This window comes from Cherax quadricarinatus, chromosome 40 (genome assembly GCF_038502225.1).
Source record: "Cherax quadricarinatus isolate ZL_2023a chromosome 40, ASM3850222v1, whole genome shotgun sequence".
NCBI classification, from domain to species: Eukaryota; Metazoa; Arthropoda; class Malacostraca; order Decapoda; family Parastacidae; genus Cherax; species Cherax quadricarinatus.
The window spans coordinates 3,492,948-3,518,566 of NC_091331.1; the positions used below are offsets into that span (position 1 = coordinate 3,492,948).

General features: G+C 39.0%; 1 protein-coding gene and 1 long non-coding RNA gene across 8 annotated transcripts in view; one reads left to right on the top strand and one right to left on the bottom strand.

Annotated features, from left to right (window-relative positions):
- LOC138853791 (uncharacterized) overlaps window positions 1-2,031 on the top strand; it is a 47,267-nt gene extending 45,236 nt beyond the window's left edge. The window contains exons 3-4 of the long non-coding RNA XR_011392955.1: window positions 235-362; window positions 1,412-2,031. This is a non-coding gene — a long non-coding RNA (uncharacterized lncRNA). The remainder of the gene's footprint in view (window positions 1-234; window positions 363-1,411) is intronic.
- Window positions 1-25,619, bottom strand: part of LOC128687151 (probable 3',5'-cyclic phosphodiesterase pde-5) — a 172,969-nt gene that overhangs the window by 8,058 nt on the left and 139,292 nt on the right. For 6 of the 7 annotated variants that reach the window (XM_070092631.1, XM_070092633.1, XM_070092636.1 and 3 more), the window contains 9 exons: window positions 23,619-23,813; window positions 19,609-19,822; window positions 16,918-17,019; window positions 13,455-13,555; window positions 7,776-8,013; window positions 5,711-5,869; window positions 5,111-5,280; window positions 3,001-3,112; window positions 2,135-2,215 (listed from right to left, as the gene is read on the bottom strand). In XM_070092631.1, coding sequence (XP_069948732.1) covers window positions 2,135-2,215; window positions 3,001-3,112; window positions 5,111-5,280; window positions 5,711-5,869; window positions 7,776-8,013; window positions 13,455-13,555; window positions 16,918-17,019; window positions 19,609-19,822; window positions 23,619-23,813 — 1,372 coding nt within the window. Of the gene's footprint in view, window positions 1-2,134; window positions 2,216-3,000; window positions 3,113-5,110; window positions 5,281-5,710; window positions 5,870-7,775; window positions 8,014-12,887; window positions 12,989-13,454; window positions 13,556-16,917; window positions 17,020-19,608; window positions 19,823-23,618; window positions 23,814-25,619 lie in introns of all 7 variants that reach the window. The other variant, XM_070092632.1, reaches the window with a different exon arrangement.

Sequence of the window (25,619 nt, forward strand, 5' to 3'; positions counted from 1 at the left end):
CTAAATAGTATAGCCTACTGCACACCTAGACTATATGGCTTGTTTGTTTTTTCCTCATAGATTTGCTTGTAAGCAGATAATGCACCATGAACATTCCTCTCTGTTAATGAAGATAAGATTTTGTTCATATTTGTAACCCCAGAGGGTTAGCCACCCAGGATAACCCATGAAAGTCAGTGCATCATCAAGGACTGTCTCTTATTTCCATTGAGGTTCTTAAATCTTGTCCCTCAGGATGCGACCCACACCAGTCTACTTACACCCAGGTACCTACTTGCTTGCTAGGTGAATGGGGACAAAAGGTGTAAGGAAACATGCCCAATTTTTCCACCCTTGCTGGGAATCAAACTACAGACACTCAGGTGTGTGAAGCAAGAGTATTGCCTACCAGGCAACAGGACACCAGTAGTTGATGAGTGGAACAGTCTACCTAGTTGGGTTATTGAGGCTAGGACTTTGAGTAGTTTCAAATTTAGGTTGGATAAATACATGAGTGAGAGGGGTTGGGTTTGAGTGGGACTTGCATGTGAGTGAATAGAGTTTTTTTTTTTTTTTTTTTTTTTTTCAACAAGTCGGCCGTCTCCCACCGAGGCAGGGTGACCCAAAAAAAAGAAAGAAAATCCCCAAAAAGAAAATACTTTCATCATCATTCAACACTTTCACCACACTCGCACATTATCACTGTTTTTGCAGAGGTGCTCAGAATACAACAGTTTAGAAGCATACACATATAAAGATACACAACATATCCCTCCAAACTGCCAATATCCCAAACCCCTCCTTTAAAGTGCAGGCATTGTACTTCCCATTTCCAGGACTCAAGTCCGACTATATGAAAATAACCGGTTTCCCTGAATCCCTTCACTAAATATTACCCTGCTCACGCTCCAACAGATCATCAGGTCCCAAGTACCATTCGTCTCCATTCACTCCTATCTAACACGCTCACGCACGCTTGCTGGAAGTCCAAGCCCTTTGCCCACAAAACCTCCTTTACCCCCTCTCTCCAACTCTTTCGAGAACGACCCCTACCCCGCCTTCCTTCCCCTACAGATTTATACCCTTTCCATGTCATTCTACTATGATCCATTCTCTCTAAATGACCAAACCACCTCAACAACCCCTCTTCTGCCCTCTGACTAATACTTTCGTTAACTCAGAGCTTATTTCTTGGGTAGCATTGAAAATTGGGTTGGGCAAATGTTTTGTTAGTGGGATGGATTGTAAAGGACCTGCCTAGTATGGGCCAACAGGCCTGCTGCAGTGTTCCTCCTTTCTTATGTTCTTATGTTCTTACTGGGGTCCATGTTTTCAAACCTTTCAAGAAGCTTGTTGAGGTCTGCAAAAACTTCCTGCTAAACTCCTCACTGTGAATTTTCTTTGGGATTCTTTGTCTTTTTTTCTCTTGCAGGGCCATGATGAACAAAACAACATGAGATTAAATGAAGCACAAGGGAAAAGCGATGCTATCAAGAGACACAGTATACACGAATTGTATGAGGCTGTTGCTGGCGTAACACAGCATACCGTTTGACAGTAAACTTTGTTATAAATCGAAAGAGTACACTCTAGAATAACAATAAAAAGTACAATGTAGTAAATACATAAAGCAGTAACATAGTTATTTATTATCATTATCAAGTATTATGTACTGTACATAAGTGTATATGGTACACTTTTATACAACTGGCAATGCACTAGGTTTGTTTATACCACCATTGCATATGCAGTCCACTGTTGACCGAAACATCGTTATGCGGCACATGACTGTACATCGCAGAATGTTCATCTGCCATTTTTTCTCAGACAACTCACTGTGAATGGTTTTATGTTCAATTGCCTCAAGATGCTCAAATGTTTTAAAAATTACCAAAATTATTCTGAGAATCTATTTTCTGTATGATGGTATTGTAAATTTTGTAACTGTAATAAATGTACATTTCTGAGTATCGGTTGTTTTAAAGTGCTATATGGATCACTTAGGCTTATGTTTGAATAAGAGATCAGTACCCAGTATATACTATATGTTTTGCATGTATACGTGCTAATTTGAAAAAGCAAAACGAATGACTAACATATGACAACAACTTAAAGTACTGTAGATCCATGTGCATGTCTAAATGAGAAAACTCACTTGAGATTCTGCTTGTTCATCCGTTTTAGTTCTGTCCATCATTGGTATTGGATTCTTTCCTGCGGCTTTCTCAGCATCACCCTGTGGGTAAAATTAACACATTAGATGTTCTTTATGCAAGTGACAATTTGTTGTAGTTTCACCTATGTTAATGAAGCTCTCCTCAATCATCACCTAGCCTATTTGTTTAATTTTAGGATTCAATTCAAGTCAATTCTCTGTCTCAATTCAGAAGGTTGTACATGTAAGAAAATAATGACGTCTCCAGGCTGCCTATTTTCCCAGATAAATTCCAGACACAAGACAAAAGTTGCCCAGGTAATCCTAACTGCTGTAGAAGCTTAAACAATAAATTTTTATATACTGGAATCTTCTTATCAAAAACTGAACTCTTTCTTTGTAAATTTTTACTCTTCAAAATGTTGTATCTACTGCATCAAATGTATCCTTTTTTAGTAAACACATTCTGAAACTTCATATTTAGTATCTCACACTTTTTTTTTCAAAATACTGGCTGTCTCCTACCATGTCCCTCCTATAATTCTGTGAATGTCATTGTCTCTGTTTCTTTATATTTTCTTAAACTCTTAGTTTGAATCTTACAAACTTGGTTCTGTCTTGATCTTGACCAGTAATTCTTGTTATAAGATTCTTGCTCTCTCCCTCTCTGTAGAATGCATTTTATTATCCATGTGCAGATCAATGCATGAGGAGACAGACCTCAGTCAGGATAAGCCTATTCTTCTGTTAACACAACTCTGAATGAAAATAACCCTGGTTACTCCCTGCTGTATATTCTTCACCCCGACTACATTCAGGACACAGTAAAAAAAAAAAAAGCTTATAAACCTACCAATTAACCTTACCTGTTCATAAAATTCTTCAAAGATAACTTTGACAGTTTCAACCTGGACATCCCAAGGCTTAGCAGAGGCACACAGATCACAAGCTGTCATTGCAATAGCCTCAATCAGCAATCTGTGGAGAATAATCATCAGTCAGGTTGTAGAATAAAGAGTCTATGCTATGCTATAATGAGTAAACTTTATCATTTATATCCCTTTAACCCTTTGTCGGGCAATGTCTGATATATTGGAATTTCACACTTAACTCCTTTAGAGTGGATAGAGTATGTATCTCAATATAAGTTGAATGAGGTCATGTAAATGGAATCTGATGGTTAGTTTTCGAGCAATTGCTAATCTGCGAAAGGCAGATATACTCGCCCATGCCCGAAATATGGAGTATAAATTTGAATGTTGCAAACTTGCAATTGTTAATAAAACACCCAATAACTATTTTTAAAATTTATTATACAAATATACAATATCAAAAACATCAATGGAACTTGTATCAGAAAATTTTGTAAGTATTAGAGAAATATAAAAATTAAACAAATAGCAATAAGGACACATTGCAAAGGGATAAAACTTTCAAGTCCCATATTCCTGAGATTCACGAGGAAGAGCAATCATTCTATATTACTAATTGCTAGAATGGAAGTCTATGAAGCAATTTCTATCCTTCTTTATGCATAGATTTACTTTGCATACAGAACCTTGAAGAGCAAGATCTTCATAAATATCTTTCTCATCAGGGCACTCCTCGATCGTAATGCCTTTCTTTTTCTTGAATAATTTCTGCTTTTTGACTGGCCTTTCTTCCTCCTCATCACTTGAAACCTCTGCATCCGGTGGCAAGTATTCATCATCACTATCAAGCAATTCTGGGTCATCTACCTCTGGTTTTGAGTTACTGTCATCCAAAATGCAGACATATTTTGACCTGGTGTTGGAAGGCTCCCCATAAAACAATTTCTCATTGATCTGGAAGGACAATAAAAACATTCTGTATACATCCAGACCACTACAGAATTCATATATGCAGTAGAAATTTTTTTATAAATATTTATTTTACTGAAAGTGGACTATGTCCCTACAAGGGCAGAGGCAGTCCTGACTGCCCTTCTTTTGTTGCACTTTTTTCAACTGCATGCTACACTCACATTATGCTTCACATGGACTTTATGTATATATCAAAATATGCCTAAACTATTCATGTACACACTAAACACAACAATCAGTACTTACCGACATTGTAGAGGGTAAAATCCAAGAGTATATTAGTGACACTAGATGGAAAAAACCCACTCTGGGCGACGCCAAGCTGTAAGTGTTTACATTTTGTTCTCTCAACCAATGGGAAACCGGCAAACACCATCACCACTTAGCTGAAGGGACTCAGGGAAGGCTTGTGATTGGTCAGAATTAAAGAACGGGAATCCAGATGCGCAGCACGAGTAGGATGACACGCGTAAAGGTGCACATGTTTAAAGGCAGTCAAACCTGCCTCTACCCGACAAAGTAGGTGCCTCAATGATTATGATGGGGTCTTGATCCAGAGAATTGGAGTCCCCCTCCTCCATGGACCATGCCTGATCACCTTACATTCCCCAGGTGCTGTTTGATGCCTATGGGTTAAGCACTTCCCCACGAATATATTTATACCTTTGCAAAAAAGAATGATGCAGAGAGATAATAAAAGTCTTTATGATCTCCTCACAAGGACCTCCATGATATGCTGGGATCAAGAAAGCCTACCTTGAATATTTGACTGCATTTGTGACCTTTCATCATGAATGTGGTCAAGCATTTCTATCCATACAGTATACATAAAATGTATAACTTGAAAGATGGGCCTTAATTCTTGTTGGTAACAATGATCAGACAACTCTATGGATCTCAAACAACCTCTCCCTGGCAAGTACTTTTGCACTCTGGTCTTCTTCCCTTTTATCTAAAACACATTAACCCTTAAAGTGACCACATCAATGCTGGTGAGGGACTCTTGATCCAAGAAAGTGTAGTCACCTTTCTTTCATTGGATCAAACTTGCTTACCTCCCATTTCTCAACTATTGTATGACCCTTACATGTTTACACTCACCCTTGTTTATAACAATTATAGAGCAACTTACCTGTGATCTGGATTTTCCCAATCAAAGAAGTCATCTTCGACTAGCTTCGTGAGTCTTGCCTTGTTTGGGAAGAACAGGGCAAGATCGGTGGCCAGGATGCAGTGCTTGATATTACTTAATACTTGCTTATACTCATTAGAGGTCAACTTGCCAAAGATGTTGTGGCCTTCCTGCAACACACAGTCCTTCTCTCAGTGACACATAACTTCATCATGTATTATGTGTTTATGTATTATATTCTAATTTAAAACACTTCATAGTGGGTGCTTTGATGTTGGTGAAGAGCTCTTGATCCAAGGAATTAAGCCTATCCTCCCTATCCCTTCCTGGGATGAAACTTGAATACCTTCTACTACCCCAAGCATTGTATCATCCCTATGGGAGTTGTACTGTACTTTTCCACAAATGTAATAATAATGAAACCTCAGGGTTTAGCAATTCTCCATAAATATACTATGATTATAATTCACTTTTAAACACTATAAATTAATGAGGCAAGTCTTGGAACACAGCTTAATGAATTATTTTTTTCCTTAGATGAAAATCAATAATGCCCACTAGATTCCTCCACAGAACAATGGTTAGGGAAAGAGCAGTCACCTGCTGGAGGATAGTAACAGTCTGGTTGAAGTGATGGTGCTCCAGGGTGGAGGTGGTGTAGATTGCTGCCAGAGGACTCTCTGTTTCCAGCATGAATTTATTGTTCTTACCACGGTGGTCCAAGTCATGGCACAGTGACCCAATGTACAAGGCTAAGCACTGTGTGGAGGAACCATAAATTGTAGAAAAATAACATGTCATTATAGAATAAATGAGAACATTATCTTTGCCAGCTACAATTTTTTTTTCCTTCAGAGGTAGTGCCATGATTCTGGTGAAGAACTCTTGATCCAGAGAAATGTAGCTAACTTCCTTCTTTCACTGAATCAAATCCAGTAGTCTTTCATTCCCCAGGCACTGTACAACCCATATAGATTTGATACTTTCCTGTGAATACACAAGATTGACAGACCTCTTATACTCTCATTCTCTGTGTTAAGAAAAGAATTTCCAGAGCTTTCTTTTCAGTCACTGAAGAGTAATTACAAAACTTTATTTGATAGCTTGTCATAGAAATCACAATTTTATTTATTTATTTATTTATTTATTAATTTGAACATGATACAGTGAGGTACAAAGTTATTACAGTGCAACATGCCAAAGCCCCTTGTATGCAGAGCATTATGAGCAGGCTTAAAATTAACTTAAGATTAACTAAGCAATGATATATTCAGTGTTACACATTACAGAGTTTACATATTAGAAAATTTCAGAGATAAACTATAAACATAAAGTTTAAGCTTAATAAGGCTGAATTCATTTCAATGGCACCATCAATTACTGTCTCTGTAAAGTGCAGCGTCGTTCTGTGAAATGAAACAGGAGTTACTCCAGAAATTCTCTCGGTCAAGAAAAATCTTCTGAGCAAGCCAGACTTTTACAGTAAAGTTACTGGTTATCTTGCTTAAAAGTAAGAAAAATTCCATTAAAACATGTTTAAAATTGGAAGTCAAACATCTACAGGTAATATTTTATGTTACTGTTTCCTATTTTATTGTTAAATGAATTATTAAAACTAAATTATTCATTAATATCCATGCTTATGTTTTATAAAAAAGCTTAATGGTATCATTTGCTTACCGGGAGTATACCTGGAGGATGTTCCAGGGGTCATTGCCTCCATGACCAGGCTTCATTTTGGATCAGGGTCTGATCAACCAGGCTGTTATTGCCGGTTGCATGGAAACCAACGTATGAACCACAGCCAGGTCAGGTACTCTAACATTTTTTTTCACATCACACCACACAATACAGTGAAAAACTAATGTGAAGGACATGAGAGTGATAATGTCAGAGAATCTCACTTTCAAAGATCACAACAATGTTTCTATCACATCTGCTAGGAAAATGATAGGATGGATAATGAGAACCTTCAAAACTAGGGATGCCAAGTCAATGATTCTCTACAAACCATTTGTTCTCTCTCGGCTGCAGTATTTCTGTACACAAACAGCCCCTTTCAAGGCAAGCAAAATTGCAAACCCTGGAGAATATACAGAGAACTTTCACTGCATGTATAAGTGTAACAAAGCACCTAAATTATTGGGAACAGTGTAAGCCCTTTGACCTGTACTCCTTGGAATGCAGGTGAAAAAGATACATCATAATATAAACCTGGAAAATCCTAGAGGGATTAGTCCCAAATTTGCACATGGCAATCACTCCCTACGAAAGCAAAAAACTCAGCAGGCAGTGCAACATATCCCCAATGAAAAGCAGGGGTGCCATGAGTATGCTAAGAGACAACACAGTAAGTGTCAGGGGCCCAAGATTGTTTAACTGCCTCCCAGCATACATAAGGGGGATAAACAATAGACTCCTGGCTGTCTTCAAAAGGGAGCTGGACAGGCACCTGACCACCCGGGCTGTGATTCGTATGTTGGTTTGCATGAAGCCAGCAGTAACAGCCTGGTTCATCAGGCTTTGATCCACCATGAAGCCTGATCATGGACTGGGCCTTGGGGGCACTGACCCCCCAAAACACCCACCAGGTATACTCCAGGTATACTACTATCCTAGCCTCCTTGCTTTACCATTCTGGCTCACAGAAATCTATGACCCTTACCTCCAGCGGTCGGAATGTCTTGGGAGCATGTTTGATGATGGTGTACATGGAATTCGCAACACTGAATCCATGAGTCCAGTTATGGTAGGGGACACGCCGATAATTCTTCTTTACAGTCAGAGTAAACCGGATCAGGCACTCTTTGTCAAACCGTGACAGACCAAACAGGTCCACAAACATGTAAATGGCGTGGCGCACCTTGTCCATATCCTCCAAGTACAGTGGACAGAAGTAGTAACTGCAAAAATTTGGCCAATTAAGGTTAGGCATATGTGGGATGTGACTAAGTGTTTCAGGGGGATGATAGGGATGAGTTATGGGTGTGTGATGAGTAAGAGTTATACAGGAAGGTGATTACCTAGGCCATGAAAAGCTGACCTAGAGTAAGACAATTATCTTCTAATTATAAACCATGGAGAGTAATTAACACGAGGTGATACAAGAAAATCCAACAATTTGGCTTATTTCAATTAGGCTCCTTCAGTCCTCCCTAAGATATGAGCCACAAGAGTTGACAACTCCTAGGTGCCTATTTACTGCTACATGAGCATGGGTAGCAGGAGTAAAAAAAGATTTTCCTATGTCTTGACAAGCTTAGGAATTGAGCCAATCCTGTATTATATCAAGTACAGTATGTGTTTATATTATTATATGTACTGTAAATGTATGAAAGCCAGTGAGATGGATGAAATCTCCAGCCAAATATTTATTTTGCATGCCTCTTATCTCCAGATTTTCATCACTCTCATGCAGTACTGAACCTTCAAATTTATTATCCTCAATTATATTTCCCTATTCAAACACACAACATATCTCTCGTTTTTTTTTAGGTCTCAATTTTAATCCTTAAAACCAGTGGCTAATGCATAAACAGTAAATGGTTGAAGTGGATGGAAATCTAAACCCTGGATATTAAATATACAGCAGGCAAAGGTAGGATACTGACAAGAGGTCCAGTGTCAACACATGTTTTTCCTTGATTACAATTGGACTATATTTATGGCAATAGGTGTCATAATTTTTTTTATATCTTCCCTATGTACCCGTATGCTAGATTTAGATTTTGCCATCGAAGTGGCTAGTTTATTGTGCACCCCATATCCATCCTGTGGACGGTAGCGCAAGAGCATATGGATACACAAAAGGCCTAGGAACTAGGCCCCAAAGGGTTAACAGGTGTACATATGGGTTTATATCTACATATCTACAGTCCACTTATCTGTTACAAGCAAATTTAGGAAATTTGCTTAGTATATCTGGTATCTTAATTTCATTAATAAGATATCTTGACATGTCACATAGGTTATTATACTGTCTGTCTCTATATTCCTCAATAAGTGGACAATTAAGCATATGCTAGAGCTTCAAATATCTAAAAAAAAAAATCATTAAATGCTGCAAGCTGAACAGAGCAGCACAATGTGCCTGACTGCCTTCCTCTAAAAAACTGTGAACTATAACAAGAAAAATATATAGAGTGGAATCTCAGTACTCGAACTTAATTCATTCCATAAGGCTGTTCGAGTGCCAAACTGTTAAGAGTACCAAACAAATTTTTTCCAATCGGTTTTCTTTTTGATTGGCTTATCACTAATCTTCTTAGGCCCCATGGTGACTTATTTATACAAATAATATAAAAAATGACCAAAAAACGTGAAGAAACACGAAATAATTTACAGCGAAGTTCCGGTAGGTCGTGTTTGTTTGGTAGAGTGCCGAGCAAATGGCCGACTACTGAGCAATTATTTTACTGGACAAAGCATTCAAATAACGAATTGTTCAAGTAGGGAGCTGCTCAAGTACTGAGGTTCCACTGTATAGTATATAGGAACAGTATACACTATTAACTATTTTAAAAAGTGGCTACATGTCTTGCAAGTGGATTGTTTATCATTATCATGAAACATCTTGTATAGATGTTTATTTTTGCATCACCATGTTAATTTGAAAATATAGCAAAACCTTGATTTAACAAAATAATAAAATGGGTGAAGGCATCCAGTAATGCTGATTGTTAAATCCCCCCAAATTTAATTGTTTCGTTATACTCATAATAATGAAACAGTGTACTTTATCCATTGTTTCCAAAAACAATTTACCCAGTGGATCACAACAACAGCAGACAATTCTGGAAGTTTGGACTTCATCCCTTGTTTCCACTTTATCTGTTAAATCCAAAAATCTTTTAAATTGAGGTTTTACCATAAGTTAGGTTTACAAAACTTGACCCACTTTAAAGAAAAGTCAAAAAAGGAAGACAGTATTGCTATGCTTCCCAGATGGGGTGTTTAACCCTTAAACTGTCCAAATGTAGATCTACGTTCACGTGCTTAGTGTTCTGACCTTGATTTTCCCCATTTGAAAGCATGTAAAAAAAAAGTAGATCTATGTTCGGAGCCTGCCACACATCAACGTATATCTACGTTTGGACAGTTTAAGGGTTAAACAGAGGAAAGATGTGTGTTGTTTGGTAAATGGACACAGATGTAACTAATGTGACATTTTATTGTGGCAATGTTTCACTCTCCAGGAGCTACGTCAAGCTGTTACCATTATCATCCAGTGGAAAACTTGTTCAGTTACTGTTCATACCATCTATACTCTATCAGTCTTAATAAATGCATCTGTTGACTATGATCCAGCTTAGGTTCATAATAAGAAGATATTAGTCAGCAAAAGAAAAATGACCTGACTGCTGGATTTGTGAACACGACTTACTAAATGTTAATTTTAATCATATCAAATAGAAACATGAATAGTATCTCTTCTAGAACATGTATGAACACTCTCATCTACTGATGGTGCTCTCTAGTATATTATAATATAAAATAACAGTCACAAAACACTTATTAAATACAAAAATTTGCCAATATCTCTAAGGTATCCAGCACTACACAAAATAAGCAAATGATGCATATGCAAGCAGTAGACAATATCTGAAGCAAAGAAGAAAGATACAAGCAAATGGAAAAATGCAGCTAAAAATAGGCTTATGATAACTGATGGGTTAACATTAGCATTTGATGAGGGTTTCACTGTTAGGGTTTCACTGTCAGAGCCATTTTTACTATGCGTACTTCACTCTACTATAACTATCTTTCAGTGTATGCTGTGATTAAGAGATTAACTGTTTATATATAAGCAATCAGTTAATCATTGCCTTATTAGTCTTAACACAGGCTTAAATTTGCCTGAAATGTTCTGCATACTAAGGGACTTTCTGTATGTGCACCTAAATGTCGTTCATCTTTGTACAAACTTCGTATCATGCTGAAATAAAGAATCTAAACCTGAAATTTGCATAAGGCTACAGGATTTTCTATGTGGACACAATTTCCTTTTCAAGTTAACTGAAATGACTGTAGTTCTTAGTAAAAATTAATTCTTTTAAATAATAAAAGAATGATAAGTGCTCATACTGTATTATAATACATTGCAACAGCTATAGCTCACTGTAAGAATTAATTCTAATCCAAGAAAATGATGATATTTTTGTTTTTATTAAGACATCGGCCATTTCCCACCAAGGCAGGGTGACCAGAAAAAGAAGAAACACTTTCCTCATCATTCACTCCATCACTGTTTTACCAGAGGGGTGCCTACACTACAGCTAGAAAACTTCAACATATCAACACCACTCCTTCATAGTGCATGGTTTGTGATCCATTGAGATGGGGTTACCCTTTCCCTAAATCAAACCTCATTACGTACTTCAAATTTCCCAGGCATAGTAAAACCATTATAAATTTAGCACTTCTTTATGAATATAATAATAAATGCCCATGTTACGACTACTGTTTTTTAGTATCTAAAATGATTTCCATCGAATCAGTCATCCCATGGCATTACAGTGTTAAAATTCCCAAGCTATATAAAGCAGAAAACACAAATAAAATCACTTTATTCCAGTTGAAACATAACTGTGCAAGCATATCTAAGTGAAAGACTAATCTAACTACCCCAGCCAAGTTCAGGTTTATTAATAAAATAAGAAGTTTAAACAGGCTCACTAGTGACGGGACAAGCTCTTTAGTGATAGGACAAGGTTACTAGTGATAGGACAAGGTCACCAGTGATAGGACAAGGTTACTAGTGATAGGACAAGCTCACCGGTGATAGGACAAGGTCACCAGTTATAGGACCAGGTCACCAATGATAGAAAAAAGCCAAAGTTTGGGATAAGTCCAATATTGGTGAACTGAGCTCTTTATCAGGAAATAATTATGGACATTAATAAGTCCTCAAGTCAGTATAGCTCAGTATGTAATGGCAGATTCTTTTTTTTACAACTAAAAAAGCCCAGTAATAGTAGAAAAATTACAGATTAATATGTGGGTTAATATTGGCAAAATACATTCAGTAATAAATGAAATAACAAAGTGTCTGTTTGCCTCAAAAGAATATCCTTAAGAACTTAGAAGAACAATGCAAAGTTCTCCTCACCTTCAAGGCAGTGCCTTGATTCTGGTGAAAGGCTGTGGATTCAAGGAACCGGAGCTACCCTCTACTTCCTTGGATCAAACCTGATTACTTCCCATTACTAAGGCACTGTATGAATTTCATGGATTTAGCACTTCATCATTATAATAATAATCATAATTATAATAATAACAATAATAATTATTATTAATAAATTTTCCTCAGCGTGGTACAATATGAGCCTTGCTGAGCTGCGTTAGACAATTTGTTATCAGTGGCCTGAACCATTCCCAGGTGGAGTGTATTTATTTTAAGTGTAGTATGATTGGCGTTCTTCACGTCTCCCATACTCCAATGCAACTTATTCCGGTTTTCCAATTTTTACTTATTATTAAAACTGAAATTTCACTTCCATGTTTAATATTGGTATCCAGTTCTTTGAAATCTTCAGGGCTTAGAGCCACATGGATCTTCGTTAGAGCACCCACCACCAGAAAAAATCAACAATAGAGTCTTCCAAAAATTTGTCAATCAGAAAGGCAGAGTATATCTGCAAGTTAAGATTATATCAAAAGTATGTAGCTCCAAATATAATTTAGGAATAATTATACTTCCTGAAGGTTCAGATACAGGACCTCGTGACTAACTGAACTGTCATACGCAGCCAGCCTCCCGCCCTCCTCCTATACTTACTTATCAACTTCTGGCAATTGAGGGGGCACCTCCTCCCTTGACAACCTGTCAAGCTCCTCTTCCACACAACTGCTGTGGTAGCTCATCATTTCCAGAGCTACCTGGAAAAGTTGACAAGGAAGGAGCTATTTAGCATTTAAGTGGATGTACATAATGTGGTACAGGAAGAAGGAACTGATAGAAGGGCTTGCAGTAACCTTTGAAACAACAAAGCAATGTTTTCATTCCATGATAAATACCGGTATTCATTATTTCTTTAAAGAAAAAATATATATATGAATATATAAAAAATAGAAAATTTTATAGTGGTTTTGGGTCACTTTCATGGAACGTTACATATGTTCATTGTTACAGATGAAATAAATTTCATCTTTAAATTTGCTTAAACATTCTTTGGCATAATTCAATAGGCCCTGCAAATCAAGGAGAGAAGAAGAACGATTAGTTAAAGTTAGTCATTCCTTGATAAAAGCATGGAAAGGAAAGAGATTACCCACAGACAACAAAAATACGGCTGCAGACACATTTAAATGTTTAGCTACCTTGACTGATCTTATTTCTACTTACTCATCAACACCTGGCTGTGCGTTCTTTAATGAGTCGGCTTGAAGAGTCTCAAACTCATCATCAGTGCAAGAGTTGTGGTAACTTAGCACTTCAAGGGCTACCTGTAAGGGGACGCAACTTGAACATTAATTAAGGCACACATGGGAAGACACTGTCAGGGCCACTAGGAGACCACACAGGAGTTACACCCACACTTGACAATTCAGAAAGGGACAGACCTAAAATATCAACACACTTCTCTGAAACTTCACCCTTCCGAGAAGCTGCAGAGTCGGCCCACTAGTCTGATGCCTTGGGACCTGTGCAATGACCTTCATGGTCATAAATCAACATGAACACATTGTCTCCCTCTCTCAGGTCTCAAATGGCTCCTCCAGAGCTGAGTAACGTCATCCCAGATGATGTTTTTTAAAGACTTATTCAAATTTAATTTGATACTAGTCCCTCCTGTGGCTTCTTGGGGAGCCTGACTTATGTATCCTTGCAGAGTTATTATTATTATTATTGTTTTACAATTATTACTATTACAGTGCAGTATATTATTTTTTCATATTACTGTACTGTATTATTACTTTTAATTGCAGATCACCTTCACAGATTTTGGAATATTACAACTTTTTCCATTTTGCATTACAATGCCAGGTCATTTAGTGATGCTCTATGCAGTTTTTTTAAATTTCATTTTTAATATGTCAACTGTTTACTTGAGCAAAATGTAAATGGTACAGTGGCAGCAAAATAAATCGTAAAGCTGATAGTACAAAATAAATTGACAAATTACATTGTTTTGTTGTTCTCTCTTGCACTAGACAACCTAAGTGCAATATTAATGAGGCTGATCATACTACAGGCAGCTCACACATAACAGAGCAGCGACTTCCAGCCACCACTTGTTCTCAGTTACCGTGCTGAAACTGCTATAGGCTTGATGCCCATTTTGCACCTTCCTGCTGGGTTGTTTAACAGTTTATAAGCTGGTTATCAGTGCTCACAATGGTGATGTGTAAGCATAGTATGGAAAAGAAGACTTCTATTTTGGCCCTGTCCAGAGCTCATAATAACAGAGAGAGCCAGGCAAGTTGGACAGTCAGAAGTGGCAGTGCAGAGGGTGAAGAATGAGGCAGCCAGTCTTCCTCCGTATGAGGTTGTCAAGACGAACCTAGGTACTGGAAGGCAAAGTAAGACTACTTGACAGTTCTTTGTTTAATTTTTTCTTTTATAATTTTTTTATGCATAATGATGTCAAATGGTAAAATGTCAACAATTTCTATTGTGATGACAATTTATATTGTGTTGATTTCTATTGCACGCACTTAACATTTGTTTAGAGAATTCTTCATTATATTTATTCTATTTAAGAGAGATTGTGAAGTATAATTAAGAAAATATTTATAGTCACCCTGCCTCGGTGGGAGACGGCCAACTTGTTGAAAAAAAAAAAAAAAAAAAATTATAGCCAAAAGCCTTGTGAATGTGCTGACACATTGTAAGGTTTATAATGACTGAGTGTAATAAAACTAGTGTTAAATCAGGTTTATATGATGAACCTCAATGTAAAATTCTGTCAGATTTAGTAAAAGCTGAGTATCATTTTTAATGTAAGTTGAGCTTTCATTTGTTGTCAAGTGATTTTTTACCTTGAAAAAACAATCATGGGTTTTCATGTTGGGTCTCTTCAAACAAACATTAACTCTAAACCAGAGTTCCCCAACTTATGGCCTGAGGGCTGCATGTGGCCCTTCACTTTTCTGTAGGTTCCATACTGCAATGTCAACAATTAGAAGATGTTATTGTTATTATTCATAAAAATTGCAAATATTACAAAATGTGGCCGTCCTTTAAATTTGGCTTTTCAAATTTGCCCTTTCATACTAAAAGGTTGGGGACTACTGGTCTAGACTATCTAGTCTCCTGATCGAGTCAAATTTCGATACTTCACTATAGTTCTTCCACTTAGGATGAAGAAAGATCAGCACCACATGACTAGCAGACACTGACTGCAAATTCACTCTAGTTTTTCTTGAGGTTATAGTTTCATTCAGTCTTACTGTGTATAATTTATTACACCTATTAAGTAGTCAGCTCTTTCAAAGAAAGTGAGAGAAAAAATGAATGCTGCAAATATACCAAGTGGTTTCCATTCTGGCTAAATTGTCCACTGGAGAACTTATAGTTCAATGAATAAAGAGTCACAATACTGTGGTTGAAACAATACACAAATAACCCAAACTTAAGAGATTGAAGCTTATGATGATATTTTTGTCCAAATTAGATCATCAACAAGTCTCATTGAAGTTAGAAGGGAAGGGGACCCTTCCTTCTAGCTTCAGTGTGACTTGTTAATGGTCTAAATTGGACCAAAATGTCATCATAAGTTTTGGTCTCCTATATGCAGGTTATTTGTGCAGAGTTTTAACGTTATTGATAATTTAGGTTAAATATAATGTAAAAAGGAAGATTTTGAAGATACTGTATTACATATTTAATTAAGGTTTTAGTTATATTTGAGTTAATTTTTTATTCTGAAAGTACTTTATACAATTCATGCAACTTTAACATTAATATCTAATTATCAAGAAAATATCTACTTTAAACTTATTACAAAACACATCTGTAATTATTTTTTTACTTTTTAACACAGAAGTTAAATCAACAAGAAGAACCTCTCAAGACCTATCAAGTCCTCTCAAGTCTTCTCAAGACTTCTCAAGACCTCTCAATACTTTTCAAGAACACATCATAAAAAGATGTTATGAATGCACCAAGATTATGTCGTGTGGGCACAAAAAAAAAAAAATCCCATGTGTGCTTCAAGTTGACATCACGTGTGTGCACCCAGAAGATATCACATGTATACCAAAAACATATAAGATGCATGCACCAAGATGTACACAATAAGCGCCAATGTCAGGGAAGTGTACAACAAGAATTAAGGGGTTAAAATGGATTGAGAGTTGAAGTAGCAGGTAGAAAAAGAAAAAGTTGTAACAGAGGTTTGAAGGAAGAAAGAGCTGAAACAGGTTTAAAGGGATAGAAGGTAAAAGGAATAGAGGGATGAAACAGATATTTTCAGTAACACTGGTGAGGGCATAGAGGAGCTAAGAAGAATGCAATGAGGGTTGGATGAGAGCATAGTTGCAGAAGTCAAGAAGGTACACAGCAAGGAAGGAGGGAACAGAAAGAGATTGATTAGGCTGGGGAGAAGACTCAAAGGTAGAAAGAGCTGAAAAGAGCTGACCAAGAATTGGAGGAGGAAGCAAGAAGTGATAAATGGAGGAAGAGAGTGAGGGAATGAAGAAATATAGAGAAAGAGAGCAAGCAATGAAACAGCATAAAGTTAAGGAAAGAGCAAAAAATGAGGGAGGTAACATAAAGGGAGAAGAGGGAAAGTAAAGGAATAAGAAATATAGGAGGGCATGGAGGGAAAGGAGAGGTAATAGAAGTGAGGGTGGGAGCCACTCACCTTGTATTTCTGCTCCGAGCGACGAATTTTATCATAAAGTTTGGCGTGGTGCAGAGCAAGGCCACAGTAGATAGCAAACATCTCAAATGACTCTTCATCTTCCTGCAAGCAACAATGGGCACTGAGGTATAGTATGATAGGAATAGAGGATTTGGATTATTGCATTTAGTCCTGTAGTGAGTAGTATCTTACAAGGGTGCCCTAACTTGCAATATTAATGAATTCCTGAAAATCTTTCATAAGTCAAGTGTTTGGGTCTCAGAACCAATTTTCTCAACAGACACCCATATTATAATAGAAAAAATATTTTAATTCATATTTAAGACAATTGAAGATAGGAATCTTGTCGTTGGAACAGCAAGTCATTTGTTCGTAAGTAATTATTTGGAAGGTCATGTAATGAGTACAGTAGAACCCCCATGTCCACAGATTTTGTATTCATGATTTCAGTTATCCACAGATTACTGTAGCCCAAAAATAACCCTTAATTATGCTTAATAATGGGTCCAGAGCACAAAAGTAATGATGCTGACAGTTTTTCAAAGCCTAAAAGAAGCTGTGAAATGCTTCCCATTAGTGAAAAAACTACTAATTCTAGACTTAACTTGCATAATTTATTAATTAAACTTTATCATAGGGATGTATGTAAATGAAAAATGACTTACATGTATATATACAGGGTTTGCTACTATCCAGAGTTACAGGTATTCATGGTAGGTCTTGGAACATATTCCCCTTGGATATGGGGGGATTACTGTACTCTTGCACTGGGGATGTGTGAGCACTCTATCACTGGGTACTAAGAAAGCCAAAATCTGCCTCCACCCTCCCCCTCCTTTGAACTTTTCTCTGCCCTCTATCTTTTATTCTTTTCCACACTCCATTCTCTCCTTCTCCACTCCCTATTCTGTCTTTGTCACCCTATGCTTCCTCCTACCCTAAAGCTACGTTAGCTCGATCACTTGTGCACTCATCTCACACACTGAGGTCTGGAGTTCGAATCTCTGGTACGGCTGGAAAACATTAGGGACATGTTTCCGTAAGACACTTGCTGTCCCTGCTCACCCATCAGTATAAAATGGGTACTTGGGTGTTAGCCAACTGGTGTGGGTTGCATCCTGGGACAAAACCGACCTAATTTGCCCAAAATGCTCAACATAAGATTTTTTAGATTTTGCCACTGAAGTGGCTAGTTTATTGTGCACCCCATATCCATCCTGTGGATGGTAGCGCAAGAGCATATGGATACACAAAAGGCCTAGGAACTTGGCCCCAAAAGGGTTAACAGGTGTATATATGGGTTTATATCTACATATCTGCAGTTCACTTATCTGTTACAGGCAAATTTAGGAAATTTGCTCAGTATACCTGGTATCTTATTTTCATTAATAAGATAAATGACATGTCACATAGGTTATTATACTGTCTGTCTCTGTATTCCTCAATAAGTGGACAATTAAGCACATAGTGTTCAAGACAGTGACCATATGCCTGATCACACAATTTGCATTTAGTTTGATCATCATCTGTGTGTCTCCCAAACTGTCAGAAGTACTTGTAACCAAGCCTAAGCCTGGCCACTACAACATCAGTCAGTCTGTTCACATTGCAAGTTGCTCCATAAACATATTTATCTATGTTCGTGTTATCATAGTGGGTTATAGATCTACTCAATCTTCTAACTGCATTCCTATAACAATCATTTTCATTATTTACTTGTCTCCTAATATTATTATTAATGCTAGATACAGATATATCAAAGTTATATTCTACATTCTCCTTCTGGGTACTCTTCTTGGCTAACATATCAACTTTATCATGAAGGAGTAATCCAATGTGTGATGGGATCCATAGCAATTGTACATTAATTCCTTTGTCCTGTATTTCTGAGTATCTATACCTGGCTTCTCCAATGAGCATGTTGTTGGAGTCATTATATGAGTCAAGAGCATTCAGTGATGACATAGAATCAGTAATGATGATAGAGTCACACTCAGTGTCATAAGTTAGCTTTAGCGCCATTAGGATTGCAATCAATTCAGTTTTCAGTTTAGACGCCCAATGTTAATTCTTATGCCTAACTCAACAAATTTATTATCGTTCCTAACTAGGGAGGTGGCAACAAGAGCAGATGCAGCCCTGCCAGAAGACTCCTGTTTAGATCCATCAGTGTATATAACTTGTGATAACTTATTGCTACCAGCTAAATGAGAAATTTCTTCTTTAGCAGTTGCTTTAACAAGTGATTTAAGGAAGGGATTACTAGCAATGAGCTTCTTGGGAGGGGCTTGCAGGTATGTGATATTAAATAAACACATCTTCCATGGAGGGGTGAAATACTCTTGCTGTCTACAGTGATACAGTTCATGCAGGTTATAAAAGTTAATGTAACTGCACGTTTTCACAATCCATTTAGATCTGTGTGTATTTACTTCTAGACATATAGTAAGATAACAAGCGGCTTTCTATATAGTAGTACTGTATGTCATTGATGTCAGCTAGGCCTGTATACCTTGTACATGTACTTGTAGAAATAAAGATATTATGTATTATTATTATTATTCCTGCTGTATAGCCCTTGTGGCTTAGCGCTTCTTTTTGATTATAATAATAATAATATTATTATTCCACTCTCTCTCTTACCCCTGCTCCACTCTATCCCTAACCACCCTCCACCCCCATACCACCCACCTTGCTGAAGACACCATAGGCCTTGTTAACCATCTGCATGACGCCAATGACATTGCCTCGGATGAAAATAGGCATGCAGAGAATAGACTTGGTGACGTAGCCAGTGAGTTGGTCCACCGTCCGGTTGAAGCGAGGGTCAGCATATGCATCAGGAATGTTCAGCACCTGTCCATTCAGAGCCACTATCCCCGCTATTCCTGTGCCAATAGGGAACCTGTCGAGGATTAGTTTGTGTGAGGTATGGCAGATAGTAAAAAAAAGATATGCATAGAGAGTAAATGAATCAACAAGGTGGATTCAGTGCGATTCTACCACATTTGCATATCTGTGTGCAGACATAGATATGCATTGATTTTACCCAATGAATGTATTGATAAATGTTAAAACTGCAGGTGTAACATGGTGGTTGGGAAGTGAGAGGAACAACCAGTTCACTTACAAAGCTCCTCTATACAGTGCTATTTTACCTATGACTAAAAATTGCATTAAAAATTATACAGTATGAACTATGAAGGCCTCTCTATGTGTTATCTAATTTCAGATACACTTTTCAATTGAATTTATTAAAAGAAATTGCCCTTGATTTCAGGAAATTTTTGGGTAATTTAGGAAGTTTTTGGGTAATTTAGGAAGTTTTTGGGTAACTTAGGAAGTTTATGAGTAACTCAGGAAGTGTTTGGGTAACTCATTGAATTTGACTGATTTGCTGGTGGTGTCCTGGCTTGGGTCTTTTCCAGATGGTGACCCAGCATGGGTAACTCAGGAAGTGTTTGGATAACTCCAATTTCTCTGACAGAGTTCTTCACAGTGGGAAATATTGGATGCTGTGGCAGAGCTGCAAGAATTAAACATCATGAACTGTTGAAAGGACCTGATGAGACAGATGATCTCTTGATACAAAGAATTGGAGCTACTCTTCCCTTGGATCAAACCTAATTCCTTCCCAAGTAGTAAGTAGTAAGCTTATTTAGTGAGGTGGGGCCAGGAGCTATGAATCGACCCCTGCAACCATAACTAGGTGAGTACAACTAGGTGATTACATAAGAACAATTATCATACATAGTGTAAATTACCTTGGATAGCCAAAAAAAAGTCCGAGTGACTTATTATTTCCACTGGGGTCCTTGTGATAGCTTATTATTTAAACCTTAAAAGTTAAAGCAGGTAACTCAACTGTGTGAAAATCAGTTATGAAAAAATGGAGATACAATAGGGTAATAGGGTCACTAAAGTTAACTATACAAGAAATCACTCTCCTCCTCCATTAGATGCTAACATCATTCACCACTTCCCCATCACCCATCATCTTTCCATTGCTAACCACCTTCCCCATTATCTCCCTATCACTGATCGTCCCCCTTCTTCACATACCTTGCCTTCTCTCCCATTATCCGCTTCACCCTTTCTCCCTATTATCACCCATTTCCTACTCTCAAACCCCTTATCTTTCCTCCCTCCTTTCAGAATGCTTCTCTCCTATAATTCCTCTTTCCCATCCTCTCTCTACTCCATCCAAGAAGTGAGCCTCACCAACTCTCCAACTTCAGGAAACTTCAGCACAAAGTCGACAAACTCTCCCATCATTACTGTATCAGGTCTGGCAGCTCAGGTACCTTTGTGAAGAGGGTGCCTTTGTGTAGTGGGAACCTTTGTGTAGTGGGTGCCTTTGTGTAGCAGGAGCTTTTGCGGAGATGGTGACTGGAGTAGGCTCCTTTCTGGAGTGGGCACCCTTGTGGAGTGGGCACCCTTGTGGAGTGAGTACCTTAATGATCTTGGCCTTAATTTTTAAACTAAGAACATGAGTGAGGAGTGAAGTGTGTTGTGGTGGTGAGGGGAAGGGAGTGTATATGGGAGTGGTGTTGGTGTACTTACCTAATTGTGGTTGCAAGGGTCAAGTCATAGCTCCTGAGCCCTCCTCTTCACTGGTCGCTACTAGGTCCACTCTCTCTCCCTGCTCTATGAGCTTTATCATACCTCTTCTTAAAGCTTTGTCTCTTATCTTATCTTGCCTCTACTACATCTCTCCAGATTGTTCCACTTCCTGACAATTCTGTGACTGTAGAAATGTGTTGTTGAGGTGGTGTGGGAGAATGGTGTAGCTTGACTGTAGCAGTGTTACTAGGGAAAAGGCAAAATGTCCTGGTGGAAGTATGAAGTGGAATGTAAGGTGGAGTAGGGGCTTGGTGGTGTGTCTGAAGACACGATCATGCCTGGGATTTTCGAATGAAAAACCGAGACTAAAATATAACATACACACACACTGCTACATATAACGACATATAAAATACTGAAAGGAATCGACAAGGTGGACAGAGACAGGATGTTCCAGAGATGGGACACAGAAACAAGGGGCCACAACTGGAAGTTGAAGACTCAGATGAATCACAGGGATGTTAGGAAGTATTTCTTCAGCCACAGAGTTGTCAGGAAATGGAATAGTCTGGGAAGTGATGTAGTGGAGGCATCCATACATAGCTTTAAGAAGAGGTCAGTTCCTGATCAGCCGGGCTGTGGCTCGTACGTTGGTTTGCGTGCAGCCAGCAGCAACAGCCTGGTTGATCAGGCTCTGATCCACCAGGAGGCCTGGTCACAGACCGGGCCGCGGGGGCGTTGACCCCCGGAACTCTCTCCAGGTAAACTCCAGGTATGATAAAGCTCATGGAGCGGGGAGAGTGACTGGTAGCGACCAGTGAAGAGGCGGGGCCAGGAGTTGTGATTCGATCCCTACAGCTACAACTGAGTACACACACAGACACATGGTACGTAACGTAACGAGGTGTCAGAGTGGGCGCCTGTAACGAGCGGGGTTCCACAGGGGTCAGTCCTAGGCCCAGTGCTGTTTTTGGTGTATGTGAATGACATGACGGAAGGGATATACTCAGAAGTGTCCCTGTTTGTAGATGATGTGAAGTTAATGAGAAGAATTAAATCGGATGAGGATCAGGCAGGACTTCAAAGTGACCTGGACAGGCTGCAAGCCTGGTCCAGCAACTGGCTCCTCGAATTTAACCCTGCCAAAATCAAAATAATGAAGATCGGGGAAGGGCAAAGACCGCAGACGTAGTATAGGCTAGGTGACCAAAGACTGCAAACCTCACTCAAGAAAAAGGATCTTGGGGTGAGTATAATACCGAGCACATCTCCCGAGGCGTACATCAACCAGATAATTGCTGCAGCATATGGGCGCCTGGCAAACCTAAGTATAACGTTCCGATACCTCAGTAAGGAGTCATTTAAGACTGTACACAATGTACATCAGGCCCATACTGGAGTATGCAGCACCAGTTTGGAACCCACACCCGGTCCAGCACGTCAAGAAATTAGGGAAAGTGCAAAGGTTTGCAACAAGACTAGTCCCAGAGCTAAGGAAATGTCCTACGAAGAAAGGTTAAGGGAAATCGGCCTGACGACACTGGAAGATAGGAGGTTAGGGAGACATGATAACGACATATAAATTACTGCAAGGAATTGACAAGGATGTTCCAGAGTTTGCGTGCAGCCAGCAGCAACAGCCTGGTTGATCAGGCTCTGATCCACCAGGAGGCCTGGTCTCAGACCGGCCCGCGGGGGCGTTGACCCCCGGAACTCTCTCCAGGTAACTCCAGATGGAACACAGAAACAAGGGGTCACAATTGGAAGCTGAAGACTCAGATGAGTCATAGAGATGTTAGGAAATATTTCTTCAGTCATAGAGTTGTTAGGAAGTGGAATAGTCTGGAACGTGACGTAGTGGAGGCAGGAACTATACATAGTTTTAAGACGAGGTTTGATAAAGCTCATGGAGCAGGGAGAGAGTAACCTAGTAGAGATCAGTGAAGAGGCGGGGCCAGGAACTATGAATCTACCCCTGCAACCACAAATAGGTGAGTACACACACACACACACACACACACATACATTGTTGGAATACCTGCATTATATGGCTACACAATTACATATGAAAATTACATCGCGGCTACTCTCTATATATATGATACAACGTGTCACCATGACACATCCTTCATACTCACCTGATCTCCTTGAAGGCCTGAGGTGGATTGTCTTCGTCGAACTCACTGCCCATGTCAAATATCCTGGCGTAGAGCTGCCTGTTCTTGGCGTCGACCAGGAAGAGGGAGGCCCGGTCTGCATTCACCAGCTTCTGGGCGAAGTTCATCACCTTCATGATGAGTGTATCCATGCTAACCATGTCTTGAAAGATGGACCTGTACGGAAACACCAGACACGCCTCTTATTAGGAATTTTGTTGCTCTTTGATGGGCTATGACTCAAGAAATCGTTAATAACACATTACAACTCACAGGGCAGTGCTGTTAACCTATGGTGGCCCGGTGGCTTGGTGGCTAAAGCTCCCGCTTCACACACGGAGGGCCCGGGTTCGATTCCCGGCGGGTGGAAACATTTCGACACGTTTCCTTACACCTGTTGTCCTGTTCACCTAGCAGCAAATAGGTACCTGGGTGTTAGTCGACTGGTGTGGGTCGCATCCTGGGGGACAAGATTAAGGACCCCAATGGAAATAAGTTAGACAGTCCTCGATGACGCACTGACTTTCGTGGGTTATCCTGGGTGGCTAACCCTCCGGGGTTAAAAATCCGAACGAAATCTTATCTTATCTTATCTCTACTGGGATGTCTTGGACATCCCAGTAGAGCTTGGGAGAAAGCAGGAGAGAGAGAGGACCTAGTAACGATCATTGAAGAGGCGGGACCAGGAGCTGAGTCTCGACCCCTCCTGTAACCACAATTAGGTGAGTACACGGCAGAAACAAGCCAAGTCTTGAAATAAACCAGAACAACAACTCAGATGCTTACGAACCAGTCAATATATTACGCAATCAATTCTCTTAATAAAACTCCTCTACACTACAGTTTTTTTGCACATGTTTTTGAGTAGTGTGAGGAAAAACCTTCATAGTACATTATATAATTTTCGATCGAAATTTCGAACACTTTCACTATATAGAGTAGCTAACCATATAAGAACGCTGATTGTTGAAAGAAAAGTAACTTAATTTTAATCGGTAGAAGTGCCTTACATTCCCCCCAGGCGCTGTATGACCCCTACGGGTTTAGCGTCCCCACCCCTATAAATATAAAAATAAATAATTGACTAATGAAGAAATTTTACTAATCGTGTTACTGCAAGGTGTATTAAAATAAAAAAAATACAAATACACATATTCGACCACTTGAATAGAGTTTTTTTTTTTTTTTTCAAGCGCTGACATCTTAGCCAGACGACGTGATCAGCACATGTTTGAAAACATGTTTACGTCCTGTGCCTCTCCCGTGTTTCCTTTCCTTGTTAACCTGGGTCAGCTGATCACTGTTTACTTGTATCAGCTAATCACTGTTTACTTGTATCAGCTAATCACTGTTTACTTGCATGAGCTGATCACCGTTTACGTGGATCAGCTGTTCACTGTTTATAAGGATCAAGTGAATTATGTCTGACGTAAACAGGTGATTGCTGTCTTCGTGGCCCTTGAAGGGTTGTTCCTTGAAGCTGAGGGCTCTTGCTCCAAGGACATGGAGATACCCTTCCCTTCACTGGATCAAACCTGATTGCCTCCCATTCCCCAAGTGCTGTCTGACCCCCCCCCCATAACATCTACATCATTAATGACCTCTGTATCATCAATGACCGTGGCATCACCAATGACTTCTGCATCATCAGTGACTTCCATATAATCAGTAACCTCTGCATCATGACCTTTGCATCATCAATGACCGTGGCATCATGAATGACCTTTGCATCATCAATATCCACCGAACCATCAATTCCCTTGAGTAAATCATCAAAGTCCTCTCTCTGCCTGCTAGCGCACACCTGTTACTCTAAAGCCAGGATAGATGTGAAGAGTGGCAATTAACTGAGCCCTGAGAAATGCAGTGCTCCTGTGTGATCCCCGCCTCATGCTACTAACATAATTACAAGAGCCTCCTTGACATAAGCACATATGTTAATATCAGCTACTGACACCCGCATACGCTGACACCAGTGTTACT